The sequence below is a fragment of the Lycium ferocissimum genome, chromosome 11, assembly GCF_029784015.1.
Source record: "Lycium ferocissimum isolate CSIRO_LF1 chromosome 11, AGI_CSIRO_Lferr_CH_V1, whole genome shotgun sequence".
Classification (NCBI taxonomy): Eukaryota; Viridiplantae; Streptophyta; class Magnoliopsida; order Solanales; family Solanaceae; genus Lycium; species Lycium ferocissimum.
The window spans coordinates 38,479,970-38,492,904 of NC_081352.1; the positions used below are offsets into that span (position 1 = coordinate 38,479,970).

General features: G+C 34.6%; 1 protein-coding gene across 1 annotated transcript; it reads left to right on the forward strand.

The window, feature by feature from the left end:
* Positions 1–4,301: 4,301 nt before the first annotated feature.
* On the forward strand, positions 4,302–10,379 carry LOC132036955 (probable sugar phosphate/phosphate translocator At3g14410). Its single transcript, XM_059427372.1, has 8 exons — positions 4,302–4,334; positions 5,447–5,521; positions 7,355–7,462; positions 7,539–7,573; positions 7,963–8,075; positions 8,293–8,554; positions 8,648–8,916; positions 9,808–10,379. The coding sequence occupies exons 1-8, from the start codon at positions 4,308–4,310 to the stop codon at positions 9,930–9,932; spliced, it is 1,014 nt and encodes a 337-aa protein (XP_059283355.1). The 5' UTR covers positions 4,302–4,307; the 3' UTR covers positions 9,933–10,379.
* Positions 10,380–12,935: the final 2,556 nt, after the last annotated feature.

Below are 12,935 nucleotides of genomic sequence, written 5' to 3' on the forward strand. Positions count from 1 at the left end.
TGGAAAAGATTTAATTAATTTTATCTTGGTTTTGTAAATGAACAAGTAATTTGGACATATATATTTAGTAGTGTGGCCAAGTGACATGGAACGGAGAGGGTAAGATGCGAAAGATTTGATTAATTTTATCTTTGTTTTATAAATGAACAAGTAATTTGAACATATATTTTTATTAACGTGGCCAAGTAATATGGGACCGAGGGAGTACTCCATTTATTAATTCTTAAAGAATGTGAAAAATCAAAAGTGAACAAGTAAAAATGCACGGAGGAAATAAATATGTGTCGGAGAATTAAAATTGAAGTGTATACGTGTATACATGAGAAGAGAATAAATATTCAGTACTATAATATGTCCACGTGGGATAAAAAAGTAGTTTAGTAATGTGGCCGAGTAATATGGGACAGAGGGAGTTTATTAATTCTTAAAGAACTTGAAAAGTCAAAAGTAAACAAGTAAAAGTGTACGGAGGAAATAATTGTGTCGCAGAATTAAAATTTAAGTGCATACGTGTATACATGAGAAGAAAATAAATATTCAGTACTATAACATATGTCCACGTGGGATACAAAGGTAGTTGGTTAAAGTGTACAATTTATATAGCTTTTGGTACAAGCATTCATGGCTGTGTTACTCTCTTTTGGACACTTATATACAATAGAAATATTATCTGTTGTCTTATGAAAAAAGAAATGGGAAAAGGGTGAATATAACCCTCTATTTTCTTTTATTAGCTAATTTTACCCTCCGTTATGAAAGTGATCAAATATACCTCTGCCGTTACCAAACTTTACACCTATACCCTTATGTCGGATCCAACATAACTTTAGTTATGCCTTAAGGTGCCTATGCCAGATCCGGCATAACTTTTCCCAAAGCCTTGTCTTGCGAAATTATTTTTATTTTTATGCCTGAGTCGGGTTCGAACCCAAAACCTCAGGGTATTCTACACGAAGGGCCAAAATTAAAGACCAACAATTTGAGGGACAAAACTTAAAGACCATCCCGAATAAGGGGCATTCCTGCGAATTGCCGGGGAAAAACCATAGGATATTATAGGCCCTAATTTGGGCTCAGATACAGCTGTTGGATTTGGGCAATTTGCACGATTGCCCTTCAAAGGCGCTGATCTTTAATTTTTGCCCCTCAAATTGCTGGTGTTTAATTTTTGTCCTTCGCTTAAAAAGGTGACCGAAAGTATCCCCAGGTTCTAGGTTCAAACCAGCGCTCAGTCAAAAAAAAATAATCGCAAGACATAAGTTCATATGAAATTATGCCTGTTCGCTGTGTAGTTACATAAAAACTATCTTTGGATGGCAAAAGTTTCTACGAAACTACATAGAACCTATGCCTATAGGCATAGTTGCAAAATTAAGGCAGAACTTCATTTCCACGAACCTTTGCCGGACAAGGCATAGAATCTATGTAACTTCGCCCGAATAGGCATAGGTTCATAGAAACTTATGCCTTGCGAAATTAAGGCACAACTTCATTTCCACGAACCTTTGCCGACAGGGCATAAGTTTTATGTAACTTCGCCTGAATAGGCATAAGTTTGTAGAAACCTATGCCTTGCGAAATTATTATTATTTTTGACTTTCTGGGGATCGAACACAGAATCTCTAGTGCTTTAGCTCACAAAATTTCATTAAATGAGAAGTAGGGACAAAAATTAAAGATCAGCGAATTGAGGGAAACCAAAAACTTTTTCATTTTTTTTTTTCGAATTTTGGAGTGGGAGTTGTGTTTGGCCATAGTTTTTGCAAATAGTATTTTTTTTTTGTTGAAATGTACTTGTTTTGGTTATGAAAAAAGTGAAAAACTTAAAAAAACAAGTTTTTCAAATTCCAAATACAACTTCAAGTCGTATTTGGAATTTTCTTGGCCAAACACTAATTTTTGAAAAAAGTGAAAAAAAATTCCTGAAAAAAGTCCAAAGTATACATAACCTATACATACATGTACATTACCTATACAGCTGAAGTGTATAGGCAGTGTATACTTCGGCCATGTTTGATAAACTAGATGTCCGAAGTGTACATTTAAGTAAGTTTCATTTTTTGGAAGCTGGAGTCCTCCTGCAAATATTAAATTGAACCAAATTCTTTTGAGGCCAAAAGGCCAAATTTTTGATCAATTGTAAATGGACAATTAGCACGATTGACCTTATTCGGGGGTGGTCTTTAATTTATTTTTTGCTACGAACCTCAGCCTTGAGATTTTTTTAATTTTTTTACTGAGCCGGGGTTCGAACCCGAAAATCATGAGTTTTGCCTTAAGGCCTAACTTTTGCCCGAATAGGCCTAATTTTGGGCAAAAGTTAGGCCTTAAGGCCGAATTTTGGGCAAATGTTAGGCCTTAAGGTAGAGGTTTTGCGAAAGTCTTGCCATGTGAGCGGGGGTTCTAACCTAGAACCTTGAGATATTTTCGGCCACTTTTTTAAGCTAAGGACAAAAATTAAAGACCAGCAAACTGAGGTGCAAAAATTAAAGACCAGCCAATCCATGCAAAAAAAGAAGAAGATTGTAAATAGGTTTTTGCCCTTAAAATCTGCATTATTTGAGCTCTTATTTTATTAAAAGAAGAGATAACTATAATGTGTATTAATTAGGGTAACAATGCTATCAAAATTGACCATATTTGTAAACTTTACAAAAATGACCCAGCCTCCTCTCTCTCTTACTGTCTCTCGCTCTTTGTCTCCCGCGCCGCTCCCCCACCGCCCCGGCCAGAGAACCGCCCGTCTTTGCGACGAGTTTCTCTCTCTCTCTCTCTCTCAGATTTGGTAGTGGTGAGCGATCCACTCGTCTCTCTCAGATCTAATGTGGCTGGTGGTTTTCGACGTTTCCTCCTTATCTCTCTCTCAGATCTGGTGTGGCTAGTGCTCCGTCGTCGATCAAAATCCCTAATGTCGTTGTCATCACCCTCGCCCTTCCGCAGGGGCACACGCTCTGGCGTTGATGTCGTGTGTCTCCGTGTATATGGGGTTCAAGATTTGGGGTTGGTGATATAGGTATATGGGAGTTGGTGGTGTTGAAGTTATTTCTTGTATAATAGTGTATATGGGTATATGAGTTATAATATTGTATATAGGTGTATATAGGTGTAGGGGTTATAATATTGTATAATATTGTATATGGGTGTATATGAGTGTTTATGTATATAGGCGTATAAATATGTATACACCTTCAAACACCTATATGCATAATGTACTTGTCTTTTGTATATAAGTGTATAGTATTGTATAAAAGTATTTTTGGGTTAAAGCTTTGCAATGTAAGTTTTGGACTATTTTTTTATAATGTAAGTGAGTAAATTGTATATTTATGAAATTTTCCCTTTAAAGAACATTAAATACAATTAAAAAGAACCAGCTTTGCAAAGAAAATGCCTCAATTTTTCCTTATGTTTTGTGAAAACATTTGATTCCTGAAATATGCTATTGAAAGGAAGTTGGGCAAAACAAAATTTTTAAAGGGTTTTTAACATGTTTGGCCATTAGATTAAATATAATTACAATCTCTAGCTAATATATCAAAAAAATATAAATTAATTTTGTAAAAAGTATGTACTCCCTCTATCCCAATCTATATAAATTAATTTTGTAAAAAGTATATGTACTCCTCTAATACTATCCCATATCTATATCTGATTCGAATTTCGAAGCTTTTGTTTTGTTGTGAATTCGAACATCTAATCTTTAAGTTTTTTGGAAAATAATATACATATTTAGAAACAATAACTAACAATTTAAAATATTTAAAGGGCATACAAATAAATCAAGGTCAAAGATTTTCTTATTTTGACTCTCGAAATTCAAACTGTATCACATTAATTGAGATAGAAAATATAAATAAAATATACTTATTTCTCGACTATTACTCTCCCTCTTGTCGCCAATTGATACACTCTTTTGCAAGTCTATCTAAACAACATGTCACTTTTCTATAATTAGAAACAACTTAAATAGTATTAAATTTCTCTGTTATCTTTAATGAAATGATAGTCATATAAATTTCTTTTAAACCACAAATTCCAAAAGTCTTTATTTATATCTTAAACAAAAACTATAGTAGTATAGAGTGTAAAAATGTGTTTTTTCTTAAATAAATCCATTGGGAAATGTTAAAAATTCAATTGAAGGAAAGTAGAAAGAAGTGGAAAAATAAGCAAGCAATGCATCAAGTTATTCGCGCTAAAAGTCAGGTACACTGCACTCCTTGTGACTTTCTCCTTGACACTTTTAACTCCTTCACCATATCTGACAGTTAACTTTCCTTCAAATATCACATTCCCAGTGTGCAGAAATGGCGGATCCGCAGGAAAAATGGGTGAGCCACGATGTGCGAACATACTCATATCTTCGCTTTTCTGTTATTCTCTGTTGTCTATATAAGTAAATACGCTCCAGCTATCATTAATCGAATATTTCTTAAATTATAATTTAAAATTTATTTACAATATAATAAATAATTTTTAAAAATTTGTCTCTATTTAACATTTTTTTTTGTATTACCTCCATTGAAATATATTTATAAATTTATTATTACCTGCTATTTTCACTTGTACAAATAGATGTTAGAGTTTTATTATTCAGCTAATTTATTTCATTATATAACATCATTATGAGCCTGTTTGGATGGGCTTAAAAAAAGCAGCTTATAAACTGTTGTTGATAAACTAAGCCAAACGGGCTCAGTTATTTTTTTTGACTTATTTTAAGCACAAAATGGCTTTTACTTTTTAAATTAAATAGCGTGTACCCAAAAAAAGTAGTAAAACAACTTATATAAGGCAATCCAAACGGGTACTATGTTGTATACTCAATTTATTTCTCACTTTTTCTTCGCTAAGAAGATAATATATAATTTTTTATAGGAAATTTGTTATACAGATTAAAAAAAAAATCATGATTTTAAAGAAGTAAAAAAAGAAAATAAAAGTTAATAATGTAAGGGTAAGATCAGGGGCGAATTTAGTAACTAAATTTGAGGCATGTGAACACATAATCCCTCCATAAAAATAGGAATTTTATGTATATATTTTTGAAAATTGGCATAATATTACTTGATAAAAGACATAATATCAAAAGGCTAAATAGTGTACTTAGGTTGAGTTATTTAACAGAAGGACTAGGGATCAATTCCACTAAACTCACTTTTTTCCTTGGCGCAAGTGATTTTCACCCATTGGGAAACGTCAAAATTAAATAGAAGGAAAATAAAGGAGAATGGGTAAACTGGGAAAACAAGCAACCAAAACCAATGCATCAAGTCAGGCGCGCTATAAGTCTATACACTAGTACACTCTTTCCCTAGCCTTTCTTGACTTTCTCATTCACACATTTAATTAACCATCTGTCAGTTTTATTAACTATTCTTCAAATAATATCACATTTCCCACTTGTGAAAGAAAGGCAATGGCGGATCCACAGCAAAAATGGGTAAGCGACGATGTGCGAACATACTCATATCTTCTCCTCTACATTGCTCTCTCTAGTGGCCAGATCTTCTTCAACAAGGTTCCTCTTCTTATCCCTATAAATTATTAATGCATTGTGCCTTGGATCTATACACCACCCTCCCCAGACCTCAATTACACTGGGTGTGTTATTATATATATATAGAGTTGAAAAGTTTACTAACATATGTATTTATACTGATTGCACCCATACTAACGAGAGAGGCGGAGCCAGGATTTGAAACTTATGGGTTCAGGATTTTAGTCCTTTTGAGTTACTGGGTTCTGGATTAATAATTTGTAATATTAAATGAATTTCTTAAGACAAATGCAAGGTTTTGAACCGAAATTACTGTATTCTGCCGAACCCACTTCCTACACTCTAGCTCTGGCCCTTGTGTAGTGGTACTTTGCGTCTAAAATTGAGGATTCGTATTTGACAGTGAGGAAAAATGGCTCTCGCTATGAGTAATATACATGTACTAGAAGTTTGACGTTGTTGCAGGGTGTGGAATTACGACCTAAGGGTAGTTCATAGGACCAATTACACTTCATCCGTTCCTTAGCTCTGTCTTCATTTCTGTATTTTTGAGTTGTTACAGATGAAAATTTCAAATAATCAAGTAAATAAACTTGTTCTTAGACATTTCAAGTCACAACGCTGGAGTTCGATGATATATAGCTTCATATTCCTTTCAGGGGAAACAGTAGTATTTGTTCCAAGGTTGCATTCTGTTTTAATCAGTCAAAAATCTCCTTTACCAGTTTAAAGAAGTTACTGAAGTGTAAACACTGGAGATTCTTGTCTTCTAGTATTTCTTTATGTGCTGCTGACTATCTACATTTTGTTCAATTTACAACTTAGTTGAGAATTCATTCTAGAAAGTATTAACCGAACCTATAGAAGTGACATTCATTATACATAAGGAGCGATCTATTTGATAGATTATGGAAGCTCTAAAGTAAGTATTAATGCCATAGATGACTTTCAGTTTCTTTTAGAGGGTATTGAGGTGTACTGATGACTCGAAACAGGTTTTTGGTTAATGGATGTAAATGAGTTTCTTTTTCTGGTATAAAGTCTCTACTGAGCTTATATGGAATTGTTATGCTGGTTGAACAAGTGATTTGATGATCTCTTCACATATATGAGATCCAAATCAAACTGATGAAAAAGGTTATAAAAAAAGAAGAGATCCAAATCTGCATGCTACTTCACAGTACTGAAATCTTTTGTGCATATTAAAAGTCTTTCTGTTTTTAATTGTTCTATTGTTAAAAAAATTTGTTCAGTATAAAGCACACCGCTATCTCTAGTTTTCCTTTCCGTATGTCCATGTCCTGTCCCTTACTGTTTCCTTTGCAAAAGTTTACTTCCACAGCAGTGTATGTTATAATAGCCTATCAATCATGATCGTATAACTTCCGTAATTGTGATCTATCATGTATTCAATTAGGTTTTTTCGCTGATATCGAGTTAGAATCTGTAAGTTTTTATTCAAATAGTCCTGGAACCTAGATCATCGGCTTTTATATCTCCCACACTTGAATTTTGCAAACCTGCGACATCTTAGTCAATTAACTGCCTATAAAACAAGCCTTTGTTAGTGGCAAGTGAGAGAGAGAGAGGATGGGAGGGAGGAAGGGAGCAAGAGAGAGAAGGGTTGGATTTTCTTTGTAACTGTGGCGAGTGGCCACAATACTTTCTCTGATCATGGCTTTCTGCTTTTTCTTTTCTACATGGAGAGAAGACAAAGACAATGATGCACCTTTTTTAATTTTATCTATCTCCATTTTAAGTCAACTATAGTTGACAATAGCTGCCTTTAAGACTACGTCGCATGTCTGACATATTGTAGCTCCTTTGTCTGACTTATAGTGATGTGTGTTGCAGTGGGTTTTATCTTCAAAAGAAATCAACTTTCCCTATCCACTTGGATTGACTCTGCTTCACATGGTCTTCTCCTCAATTCTATGTTTTGTGCTTACCAAGGTTCTCAAGGTAAGAAATACTCCCTTTTGTTTTTAATGGTTTCATGAATGCCACCTTATAGTGCTAATTAGGGGATTTCATGCAGATAATGAAAGTTGAGGAAGGGATGACTCTAGATATGTGAGTATTCAAGTGAAAGAATTTCATGTCAAATATTTCTCTTATGGATATTGGTTGGCTTCTATCTAAGGACTTTATTTCTTTGCTGACTTTTCTCCTTAAGCTCATTTAGTCCTTTGTTCCCAAATTATATGTCCAGCTTTGCTTTTTTTGATACGATAATGATTTTCACTTTATATGAATGGATTTTACCTTGTCTCTTATAACACAAGAATTACACAACAATCCACCTTTTTTCTCTTAAAAAAGAAGCTATTCTGTCTCATCCATAAAAGACAATTGTCTCTTCTTCTTCTTGTTCTTTTTTGTGGTTCACTTTTGTCAGATTTTCTCTTCCAACTAGTTTGAAAATTATCATTCGATAAAGATATCGTGGATTTAATATGCAGATACTTTAGTTCGGTCATACCAATTGGTGCAATGTTTGCAATGACACTTTGGCTTGGGAACACTGCTTACCTCTATATTTCTGTTTCATTTGCCCAGATGTTGAAAGCAATCAGTAAGTCTTACTGATTTCAGCTGTCTTATCTACTGTAGATCTTAGATGGTAAAGGTAACTATAGCTTTAGGATAGAAAGAATCTCATAGGGGAACTGGCACGCAATGCTTCATGTTTGATAGATTCAGAGGCTGGGCTGGTGACCTGCTCAAGTGCTCCGTTTCCATTTTTTTATTTGAGCCAAGGGCATCATCTCTTTTTTTGGTTTCTTCTGCAGTGCCAGTAGCAGTTTTTATTCTGGGGGTTGCAGCTGGACTCGAAGTGATGAGCTGCAGAATGCTTCTCATAATGTCAATAATCAGTTTTGGTGTACTTGTGGCTTCTTATGGGGAAATAGATATTAACTGGGTAGGTGTTGTCTATCAAATGGGAGGTGTTGTTGGAGAAGCTCTGAGGCTTATATTTATGGAGATTCTGGTGAAACGGAAGGGCCTGAAGCTCAATCCCATATCTGTGATGTACTATGTTAGCCCATGCAGGCATGTATTTTTATTGTCTAAAAGCTTGATCTGTTGATATTTCCTGTTTCAACGCTATAGATAGTCTGATTGGAATCTTCTTCCCAAATGCAGTGCTCTTTGTCTTTTAATTCCATGGATCTTTTTGGAGAAACCTAAGATGGATGAACAGAGGACATGGAACTTTCAACCTCTTATTCTAACTCTAAATTCTCTATGTACCTTTGCCCTGAATCTGTCAGTTTTTCTGGTGATTCAACATACAAGTGCCCTGACAATTCGTGTTGCTGGAGTGGTCAAAGATTGGGTGGTTGTGCTGCTATCTGCACTACTTTTTGCTGATACAAAATTGACACTAATTAATCTTTTTGGTTATGCCACTGGTAACTTTTCTAACCTCCTTGTCAGAATTCTTTTCCTAACCTCTTGTGTGGTTCACCAAGACATATTACTTTTAACTATTTAACGTGCACTACAGCCATGTCCAATGTTCTCGTGTGCTTCTGAGCTCCACATATTCTTGGGCAGTCAAAGAGAGGATCAATCTGTTAAAAGATGAGATCAGTGAATGCATTTTTGTTTAGGCTGCCAAGATTCTGTCGTTCTTTTTAGTGAGGACTGAGGAGGAATAGTATGTCAATAGCGGTTCCCAGACGAGGGAATCAATCCTTTATAGAGAAAAGCTTGCATTATATCTTCATTTCTTCTTGCTTTGGTTCTATTACTGCCTGACAGCTGCTTAATCAATCTAGTTTATCTTTGTGGGTTTGTGCGTACTTTAGAGCTTTTGAGAATGGACTGTACCAACTACCATAACTGCAAAAATCAATGATGCTGCTAGTCCTAGGAGACTATCTTAATTTGACCTGGTGCAATTGGTTTTTATATTTTCAGAATTTGTATTAGATAGGACTGACATAATCGTCACTTCCTAGGTATTGATTCTTTGGGGACAGCTGATGGTTAAGGATCTTAGTAGTAACATCATTTTGTAAATTAGAGGGTGATAGGTGTAATGCTGATCTAAAATTCATGTAGATTGGGACGGTTTTTTGCTTAATTCTCATCTTGAAAGGTGAGGGTAAGGTCTGTGTACACTCTACCCTCCCCAGACCCCACATTGTGAGAATTTACTGGGTATGTTGTTGTTGTGTCATGCTAGTTTGCCTAACCCTAAGTTTCTGCCTACTGTGTTTGTGTATGGTGAGAAATATGAAGGTTCATGGTACTTCATGAGCCCTTAATAACATTTGAAGTTGTGGTGTTCTGTGCAGCTATTGCAGGTGTAGCCGCATATAATAATCACAAGCTAAAAAAGCCAACTTCCCGAGCAAGCTCAAACGAGTCTGAACCCAGTCAATCTATACCTTTAATACAATCGTCAAATTCCAATGAGTAGATAGATGTATGTGAAGAGCAGCCTCAAATTTTGTCCTGAGGTCTTGCGTGTAAATGATGGGAAGTGTTAAAGTCCCTGTGTTTCCACGGGAGTGCTTTTCAAATTATGCATTATTTGACATACTAACTCAAGATTTTGCTTTATGAGAAGCCATAGCAAAACACAGTGATATTTGACTCGGAAGCATTCTTGTGGACGCGACCTTTTTCTGATTGCTGCTTCTGCTTTTGAATTTGGAGGATTTTTGTTATACATGTGATGATAAGAAACAAAAAAAGTTATACTTGTATGACGTAGAGAATTCGGAACCTTGTTCTGCACAGCAAAAAGGGCTGGACAGACATCAAAAGATGCTGACAGTTGACATACTACAGTGTATTGTGGACATTTTGAATTTCAACACTTTTTGGATGAAATTCTTTTATATACAAGGATGTTGGTGTCTAAGTTGTTCTATTCTTTTTTCTCTCTCTATTGTGTTCTGCTATGTAAATCAGAGTACTGTCAGACAATTAGTGTGTTTGGATGGGCTTATGGCTTTTGACTTGTAGGTTAGGAATTCTAAGCACTTTTTTATTTTATCCAAACATTGCAAATGCTTAAAAGTTATTTTGACTTAAAAACACCTAAAATAAGCCAATCCAATCAGGCTCAATGTTTTCACTGCTTATGTAGGATGTTTTAGAATGATAAGGACTTCCTTAACCAAAATGTGACTTGTTGGTACTTGGTAAAATGAGATTTACGGTGCTCTGCTTCTGAGAAGTGGAAGATCCCATGGTGGCTGTATCCACCCGTTGTCAGTTGATTTGATGGCAGTTCTTGTCATAAAGGACTCTGAAGGGTTTGATTGGCTGCTACTACTGAACAGTTAAAGTTGATGAACAGGATTAAGCTAGATACACCCTCTGTCCCATATTAGTTGTTCTATTTGCTTGTCGAGAATCAAGTCAATTCAATATTTTAAAATTATAATTTAGATATTTAAAAACTATACAAAAAGTACTACAAGTTGTAATTTTTTTTCATATCAATATAGTAAAAAAATATATCTCAAAGTGTTGATTAAAATTTATATAGTTGGATTTTAAAAAAAGGAAAATGGACAAATAATATTGGACGGAGGCAGTACTTTTTATTGAATTTTATGTTGATATCAAGTCCTTCACTCTGACAGGTCTCTTACGTCGACTTTAATGAGCGAATAATTGTTCCAAATTTCCTGCACCATTTATCTGATTTCCAGATCATCTTGTACTAGTATAAGCTTTAAAGTACAGCATTATTGCTTTTCTAGTTGTTTCCTATGCAGAAACTTTTAACTCTTTGAAGGCAATGGCGGATTCAGGATTTTCAATCAGGGTGTTCGAAAAAATAACTATATCAACTTTTGTATTTGTTCAAGGTGTTTAAAAGTCAATATATATACATGAACACATAAAATTTATCCTAAATATACACTGTAATTTTTTGCTCAGGGTGTTCGGGTGAACACCCTGAGCCTTTACTACATCCGCCCCTGTTTGAAGGCTTAAGTGGGAGGTTAATACTATGTGTAGGATATTTTTCGCATCATAGATATGATGTTTATACATTAGGGCTCGTTTGGTTAGAAAATAAGTTATCCTGGTATCATTAATCCCGCGATTGTTATTCCAACCTCAATGTGGGATAAAATGATATTATAATCCCGGGATAACTAATACCAAGATTAGTTATCGCGGGATTATATTCCAACCAACCGTGGGATAAGGCGGCACTAAATTTTTATCCCAAGACTATTTTTGCTTATCCATCATACAAGCGAGCCAAGAAACTAATTGATACTCCTATATGTATAAATAACATTGTACAGTTTATTCGTTCAAGTTTTGTTCCCTATTTTTGATTTGGATAGTTTGTGAACAAACATGTACTTAATTTTCTTTGTTTGTATGGGACAAAGGAAAGACTGACTTATTGTTTGAGAAGGCCATACCTGGCATAGAAACTTTTTAAGTAACAGAGAGGATAAGGCTGGCTTGGATTTGCCTTCTCTGACTATTCGTCATATTTTGGATTTTTTTTTTTGTTCTGTTTAAATTAAATTTAAAGAGCATATCACAAAGTATTATTCATGGGTTAGTTTCAACTTAAGAGCTGAGACTAAAGCACACTAATGTTCTTGGAAAAGGGAAAAAAATTCCTAGGTATTGATCTCAGTTTGTTTTATTCAAATTATAAAAAGATTAGCAATTCAGACATGAAATCTACAATAAGATTAAGTATTTTATTTATGTAACTAACATTCTAAAAATTATTCGAATATCGATAAAAAAATTATTATAACAATATTTATAAAGTTGGTGCTAACTAAAATTATACATGAAACACAAAAATGGGAACTTCAGAATTAAGGAATAATTAAGAGGTTACTAAAATTGTGCTATGAAACAAAATGACAAATATCAAAAATAGGATGAGGATTTCTAACATTTTTGTTCAATAATAAAAAAGCTAAGAATCAAACTGTAATCTCGAGTAGGAGTTTGGCGCAATTCTGGTCATCTTTAGTTTGATCTTTCCTAATTTTGGAGTAATTAGCCCCCCCCCCCCCCCCCCCGCCCCACCCCTTCAAAAAAAAAAAAAAAAAACCTGATTATATCTGAATTCGCATCAGATAAGACCCATTTCGAAAAAAATGTGAACTCGAGATCTCCAATCAAGGGAGGAGCAACCAGGGGCGGATCCACCCTTTAGGGTCGGGGTGGCATTGCACCCCTCGATTAATAAATTTTTTATATACTTATGTTGTAATTTGCTTAAATTAGGTTAAATATTTGATCCCCCCACGATGTCGTAAATTAGACAAAGGTGCCAATTACTGTAGACACAAGTTTGAATCTATCTTGAACATTTTCCGACTCCCGTTTTTCTTTGCGCTTTTTACTTCCTTTGTATCAGTAATTCCCTTTTCGATCCTCTCAATTTTCTATTTATCTTTTTATTATTTATATTGCCTTT

Bases quoted from the DNA above. Each gene is read 5' to 3' on its own strand.
- LOC132036955 (XM_059427372.1), top strand. From the start codon at position 4,308: ATGGCGGATCCGCAGGAAAAATGGGTG. The intron at 7,574-7,962 runs GTGAGTATTCAA...TTTAATATGCAG, and splicing joins GAAGGGATGACTCTAGATAT to ATACTTTAGTTCGGTCATAC. The intron at 8,076-8,292 runs GTAAGTCTTACT...TTTCTTCTGCAG, and splicing joins CCAGATGTTGAAAGCAATCA to TGCCAGTAGCAGTTTTTATT.